At 36.7% G+C, this 7,720-nt stretch overlaps 1 protein-coding gene across 2 annotated transcripts in view; it reads left to right on the top strand.

The window, feature by feature from the left end:
- Tars (threonyl-tRNA synthetase) overlaps window positions 1-6,978 on the top strand; it is a 29,879-nt gene extending 22,901 nt beyond the window's left edge. For both annotated transcript variants that reach the window (XM_029564682.1, XM_008835456.3), the window contains 8 exons: window positions 1,810-1,972; window positions 2,061-2,198; window positions 2,513-2,590; window positions 2,758-2,858; window positions 2,945-3,049; window positions 4,254-4,326; window positions 5,825-5,939; window positions 6,465-6,978. In XM_029564682.1, the coding sequence (XP_029420542.1) occupies window positions 1,810-1,972; window positions 2,061-2,198; window positions 2,513-2,590; window positions 2,758-2,858; window positions 2,945-3,049; window positions 4,254-4,326; window positions 5,825-5,939; window positions 6,465-6,613 (922 nt within the window). In that variant the 3' untranslated portion in view covers window positions 6,614-6,978. The remainder of the gene's footprint in view (window positions 1-1,809; window positions 1,973-2,060; window positions 2,199-2,512; window positions 2,591-2,757; window positions 2,859-2,944; window positions 3,050-4,253; window positions 4,327-5,824; window positions 5,940-6,464) is intronic.
- Window positions 6,979-7,720: the final 742 nt, after the last annotated feature.

Here is a 7,720-nt window from a genome sequence, read left to right as displayed (position 1 = left end):
CAATTAAATGAGTCAGAAAGGCACATCTTGTTATACATTTTTCTTAAAACCTGAGTTATTTAAAACATTTTGTAGAGAATGTGGAATTTATTTTTATTTTATTTAACAAAATTATTTATCTATTTAAAATAAACAATTTATTGAGAATTTCATGCATGTATATAAGGTGTTTTGATCAAACCCATGCCCACTCCCTCCCCTCCAACTCCACCTGTATCTCCTCATCACTTTTTTTCTGATAACTTTATGTACCTTTCTTCTTTCTTTCTTTCTTTTCTTTCCCTTTCTTTCTTTCTTTCTTTCTTTCTTCTTTCCTTTCCCTCCCTCCCTCCCTCCCTCCCTCTCTCTCTTTTCTCTCTTTTCTCTCTCTCTCGCCCCCATCCCTCCCTGCCCTGCCTCCCTCCCTCCCTCCCTTTCTTTTTTGCAGGGGTAAGGTAGTGATTTATATTAGATATGTGTCTGTGGAGGGGGGTGCCTGGGGCAGCCAGAAGAGGGCGTTGGATCCCCTAGAGCTGGAGTTATAGGTGGTTGTGAGCCACCTGGCAGGTGCTGAGAACTAAACTTGGTCTTCTGAAAGAGCTGCAAGTGCTGTTAACTAGTGAGCCGTCTCTCCAGCCTCATAGCTTTGCTGTTCTAGTAAGGATTTCCATGTGCTGCCAATAGTTCTAGGTTGCTTTACCTCCTTTGAAAGCAGTTAATATATATGTGTATGTTTATGTGTGTGGGATATGGATATAGACAGGGGAGGGGAGGAAGAGGTCTAAACGGTTTGGGAAGAGGAGAACACAAGGGTAGTGGAGCATATACGGCAAGAAAAGCAGAAGGGGGAATTCTTTAGTGGGGAAAGGGAGGGAGGTGAGGGCCATGAGGATGTGATAAGAATGAAGCTCACATGTGTGAAAATGCTACAATGAAACCTAATTCTTCAGTGCCCAAAAGGCATTCAAATAAGAAGAAAAATAAATGTAGCAAAAAATGTTATATGATCAGAATTAGATTTAAATGGAACATTATTATTCTAATAACTTTCATACCTGATTAGATGCCAAGTTTTATAGGCTTTGAGGAGTGGCTCTGGGGTTGTAGCTGTGAACAAGGCAGAACATATTTGAAAGGGAGACTGAAAGTAGGCATAGCAAATTCTCCAGAACAATCTTCATTCCTACCTTCTTTTCTTCCTTCTTCATAAAGGAATGTGTTTTAGCAAAACCCATTACTAACTTGGACAGCCTTCCTTTTCTTGTGGCCTGTCTACTTCCCATCCTTGAAAGATAGATGAGGAGTGACTTCTAGGAGGACTTGGGGCAGCTTTGGATGTTCCATTTCTAGGCCTGACTAGAGCAAGTCTGATGTTAATTTCCAAGGTTATAAGTGATTTTTATGTAGCTAAAAATATTTTTTTATTATGAGTTTTAAAGTTAGTCCTCATATTAATGGAAATACTGAGCTCAAGGATTCAACTCTAGGCTTATGGGAATATACTGTTTATATTTACTTAGCTACAGTTAATTGCATGTGATTCATTTGTGATTTTATTCATGCAAGTACTTCTATTGTATGTGAAGCTCGGGGATTGAAATGTTGACTTCCACCACTAACCAGCATCAGTGGCTTTCTGACAGCCTTCATGTTATGAAATATATTAGAGGAACCTTTTTATTCTTGTGAATTTTTTAAATTACTTTTTTCCATTACTTGTGATTGAACCCAAGGCCTCCCATGGTAGGCAAGCATCTCCTGTGGGACTACCTCCCTAGCTCTTGTAGAAGATTAACTATCAGTGGATTTTGCTTTACTTTCTTCCTTCAGCCTTATGTTTGACCATCGACCAAGATCCTGGCGAGAGTTGCCTCTACGGGTAGCTGATTTCGGGGTACTTCACAGAAATGAACTCTCAGGAACACTCACAGGTCTCACCCGGGTCCGAAGATTCCAGCAGGATGATGCACACATATTCTGTGCCATGGAGCAGGTACTGGCCCCTGTGGAGAAAATACTGTGAAGTGTGTGGAAAATAACAAGTGATGGAAAATAACCCTTCTTTTTATTATTATTTAAAGATTGAGGATGAAATCAAAGGTTGTTTGGATTTCCTCCGTACAGTGTATAACGTATTTGGATTTTCCTTTAAATTGAATCTCTCTACTCGCCCAGAAAAATTCCTTGGAGATATTGAAATATGGAACCAAGCTGAGAAAGTAAGTGATGTTTGTACTGTGCTGGAGAACTTCTGTGGTGCCAGAAAGTTTTTAAGAGGATAAAAGCAGAAAAAAATTGGCAGTGTTTGTAATGTTTGACTAGTAAGCTTTTCTATACAATTCTAAAGTGTTTTGGTTGAATGTTTTTTAAAGCTTTTTCAGTTAAGCTGTAAGCCTTGAAGGAAGTTTGTTTGGGAGTAGGAGGAGGTAGAGAGAATCCCAAGCAGAAAACATCTGGATGTTTCTAGTCTTACATTAGCTAGAAGGACGGTTGGAGACGAACAAAAATTCAGATCATTTTACTTTATCCTCAGCAACTTGAAAACAGTTTGAATGAATTTGGTGAAAAGTGGGAACTAAATCCTGGTGATGGAGCTTTCTATGGTCCAAAGGTCAGTATCAAAGTATATTTGGATAATGTGATTTTCATTTGTGGGTGAAGAAACACTACTTTAAATTGGAAAAAAGAAGAGAAACCGGGAAATCTGTGCTAGTCTAACTGTTGAGCTCAGCACGGGTATTAATAGCATCTTGTCATAACCCAATCTCTGCTTTGCAGATTGATATACAGATAAAAGATGCAATTGGTCGCTACCACCAGTGCGCCACAGTCCAGCTGGACTTTCAATTGCCCATCAGATTTAATCTTACTTACGTAAGGTGAGCTTCCAGTATCTGCTCTGAACATTCTCCAGGCTGTATATGGGAAAATACATATAATAAGACAAATTCTTTTTCTTCTCTAGCCATGATGGTGATGATAAGAAAAGACCGGTGATTGTTCACCGAGCCATCTTGGGGTCAGTGGAAAGAATGATCGCTATCCTCACTGAAAACTATGGGGGCAAATGGTAAGTGCCATCTGATTAAACTGGCCAGAAAAAATGTCTCCTTTTTAAATATACTTAGGAAATGAAAAGGGAGATAATTCCAGTTGGTCACTTCTAATTAATGACACATGTTCACTAAGAAGGCATTACTATCTCACCTGAGTGTGTTTTACTAAGCGTACTTGTTGGGGCTGGAGGTGTGTTTGCTCAGAATGAGGCCCCGGGTTCATCCTCAGCAACACTCATGCACACACACACACACACACACACACACACACACACACACAGTTTTTAGTAATTATTTTTATTTCGAACTTGATTTGTTTGAATTTTATATAATACTTTGCAGTTTGCAGTTAGCAGTCATTTAGCAAAAAGCATGCACAATTTGTTTTTTAATTTTTCTAGTAATCTTTTTGGAATTATCATTTTTGCTGAGTGAATGAGTAGACTTTTGAATTATTTGGTTTTGCTGATCAGAATAAGCAAATAGTTTGACATCATTGTTAAGAAACCAAGAATTTTTTAAATTGAATAAATATGCCAAGCTGAATGATGTTTTTCGGACCTTTTGCCTGGACCTGCAGTACAGTTAGGAGCCCAAGGTTATCAAATGACATGGTAGCCTCTGAGATATGAATGATACTGAATTACAGCTTTTATAACATATACATCGATTTAATGTTATACATTATGTCATTTCAATATTTGAATTAGGTTAGTTCAGATATTACAGAAAGCTTTTCACACTATAATATGAAATAATCTCTATTCTGTTAGAGGTCACAAAATCAAACAAAATGTAGCACACGTTCTCTTTATGGTATCTAGAGAATTAGGGGATGCCTGAGCTAATCTTTTTTTGCCAAACTGATGATAAATACAAAAAAAGCCCACACTTTGTGGAAGTTAGTGCCTGCTCTAGCCTTTTGCTAGGTGTAACAACAACTGAAAATGGCATTCCACTGTGTGATATATTGATGTGTGAGGCCCGGTCCGTTTTGCTGTTTGCTTTGCCAGACAAATCTTATAGATCTTCCTTACTTGGGGCTAGCTTTAATCTTAATGGATTGCTTTTCTTGCAAAATCCAGTTTTAATGTCCTGAAAGTAACCTTTACATGTTTTAGGAAAAGGTACTGAAAAGTTCCCTAGGAAATATTTCATCCTTCCTTCTTGAATATTCCTGAGTCCACATTAAATATCTATATTTATTTTCTTCTTTAGGCCTTTCTGGCTGTCTCCTCGCCAGGTAATGGTGGTCCCAGTGGGACCAACATGTGATGAATATGCCCAAAAGGTAACCCTTAAATGCAACTTCTTTAACTTTGGTATCTATTTTTAAGGTATTTGGGGATCTTGGGTGTAGTTCATGATGGCCTTTCTGTCTTCCCGTCTTAGTCTCCTAAATAGCTGGGATTACACTTATGTATCCCATCAGAATGTGTTGTTAAACTTTAAAGCTTTGTAGATCTGATAAACATATATTCTTGTCAGATCAAGCACTTGCTACATTGAAGAATGTAACTTTTCCATTTATAATATACCTCAATAGACTGTATTACCTCTTTAATGTTTTCCCTTCATGGTCCCATGATCAGAGGCATACGTAGTTTCTTATATTCACTTGTGTATTTTAGTGTTTGGTATTAAAAAAAATACAAATTAGCAAATACAGTCTGAACTGTATTATTACATCAGAATCCATACACCATAGTAAAATGCCCAATAATTTGATAATTTATTCATTTTTAATGCAGATTTCCTGAGTTATTTGAATGTTTTTCATCTTGGTGTCATAGCAGATCGATGTCTTGACAACCCTCTCCCCCAGCCAAAAAACTAACTTACTAGCAAATGTATAACTAGCCATTTGAACGTCACACCTTAAAGACTAGTACTCTGCTTTAGTGATAGGTCCATACTAAAGAATTACAAATGCTTTAAGGATGATCAGTGAAGAAAGCTGGGCATGATGATACAAGCCTGTAATTGCACTAGCTGGGTGGCTGAAACAGGAGGAGTGCCACAAGTTTGAGGACAGCCTGGGCTACAAAATGAGTTCCAGATCAACCTAAACTGCAAATGAGACTTATTAAAACAGACAAAAAGAGGGCTCAGCAGTTAAAAATATTTGCTACACAATCCGGACAATATGAGTTTGATCCCTGGAACCCACATACAAAGGCAGATGCAGTGGCACACATCTGTAACCTCAGCACTGCTGTGGTGAGATGGGAGGCTGAGACATCAAAATCATCATGACTCCACATCATCAAAATTATACTCCGATCCTCAGTATCTTTAAGAAATAAGTGAACATTAAACCAGTTGATGAGAGCATTCAAACAAAGTTCCTCATATTAGATGCAGTAGTTTTATGTGGAGGATGATAAACAGCTGATTTCCTTGCAATCAAATCAGGAACTTTACAAAAGGATTTATCTTTGTGATTTATTTCTTAAAAAGAAAATTGATTTGATTTTTCTGTATTCTGATTTTTAAGTATTTTCTAAAACATCTTACAAGAGAAGAATCTTTTTGTTCTCATGGTGGGACTCAAACACAGCTTCATGAGTATTAAGCAAGCACTACAACTCTGTTACTTTCCCAGCTCCAAAAATGTTTTTTAACTTTTAAAATGTAAACTCAATTCATAATTTCATGTTATATGCATCAGTATGTATATAGCATTCCTTTTTTAATGTTTCCATAGTTCTGTTAAATCTGTTATGGTAAATAATGCAACAAAATAAACTATGATTTTGACCTTAACTCAGATGAGCTGTATTTAATAGGTACGGCAGCAGTTCCATGATGCTAAATTTATGGCAGACATTGATCTGGATCCAGGTTGCACTTTGAACAAGAAGATCAGAAATGCACAGCTAGCACAGTATAACTTCATCCTGGGTAAGAAAGAAAACTTTCCAGACCTTAGGAGCATCTGCTGAAATCTTGAAACATAAGCTTAATGAAGCAGGCACTTTGTTCATTTTTTTGTGCATTTTTCTAATCCTGGGACTAGAACCCAAGGGTTGCATTTGCTAGGCTCCTTGGAATACTGATTCGTAAACCACTCGGTAGTCAGTGTCTTTAGTTCATATAGCAGGAAAATTGGGGGATGAAAAGACATCTGAAGGATTGTTTTAAAAATATCTCCCCTTCTTGCAATATTGTTTTTATATAGTAAGTTTTTATCAACTTGGCTGGATTAAGTCACTCAGAATAAAAGTTTTATGTCCTGAATATGGATCTTTTTTAAAAATACAAAGATAGAGTATTTTATGTTGGCCCTGAATATACATGGTTACTTCTGCATCTCAGTGTATCTTATGTACAGGAAGTTTGGAGTGCATTAGGTTAATTTCTCTTACTCAGAATGAATCCTTCCATTCTTTAGCTTTAAGTCTCACAGCTTTGTGTCTTCTGTTTTAGTTGTTGGTGAAAAAGAGAAAGCCAGTGGCACTGTCAACATCCGTACTAGGGACAACAAGGTCCACGGGGAACGAACAATCGAGGAAACCGTCGAGCGGCTTCAGCAGCTCAAGCAGTCCCGCAGCAAGCAGGCCGAGGAAGAATTTTAACGGAGCCTGACCCAGATTGATTTAAAAGGATGACCAATGTTCCATCATGTCACTTTGTACATTGGGAAACAATCAGTTTATGATTCGTTCATCAGTTTAGAATCCTGCTGAGTCTTATAGAAGATCAGTCTGTTTTAGATAATGTGTTTGATGGTTAATAAATGAACCATTAAAGTTATTTTATTCATTAAGTAACGCAGCAATGAAAAGAAAAAAACCAGGAGGGATATTTTAATGTAAAATGAGGGTTTTGTGTGAATTCAATCAAAAAGTTTTTTTTAAATTGGTTAAGATTAAAGAAAAAAACAGAATTGGGTTATGGCGTAAAAAGTAAAAATTTATTATTAATACAGGAATCAAAACTTTTCTGTCCTCATGTCTGTACACAAGCACCTGGGTATGACTGTATAATTCACTATTTGTATTTAAAGTGTTGAAACCAATATGATGCAGGTGTTTAGAGGAAGGCAGGTCTAAGCACATGCTGGTCTCCAGCTGGCATGTGAGCTGGGAGCTGACTTCTTAGTTGCAAAGTACACATTTCTTTTGAAGTCACACTTTATTTCTTTTTGGGTGGACAGCTTTGAAATAATTTAAAACAATCATGCATACACACATTTTTAAGAATACATCTTCAAAGAAAGACCTGCTTATGACAAGCTATTCTATGTTATATAGATTGTTATCTAAGTTCCCTATGTTCTCATAAGGGATAATTTAAAATTTCTTCTAGTAATAAGTTATAGGGAATGCTACAAGGTAAGAATTTCTTCTGTTTTTATATATTAATTCTACTTTATTATAATAATTTTTATAAGTCAGCATCTTGTTAGGTCTATAATAACCCCAAAAAGCTTGTTGGCCAGGTTACATGAGAGAGAAGCTAATTTGCACAGACTAATTCTCTGCTAAAGCAGATAAGGTCTTTAAGTCAGTGCTTTGGTTTTTGAAACTTCCTGTGCCATTTTTCTGAGTTCCTTAAGAGTTACCCTTTGATAGGCTTATAATTATTTTTTTGTGTTTCCTAAAAAACTAAAATTTAAGACAGACTTGTCTTCCATGATACCACAAGTTTCTGATTCATTTTATTTTTATTCAATCTAAGTA

The sequence above is a fragment of the Nannospalax galili genome, unplaced genomic scaffold (assembly GCF_000622305.1).
Source record: "Nannospalax galili isolate Female #2095 unplaced genomic scaffold, S.galili_v1.0 scaffold150, whole genome shotgun sequence".
Lineage (NCBI taxonomy): Eukaryota > Metazoa > Chordata > Mammalia > Rodentia > Spalacidae > Nannospalax > Nannospalax galili.
This window is presented reverse-complemented; position numbering and strand designations above follow the sequence as displayed.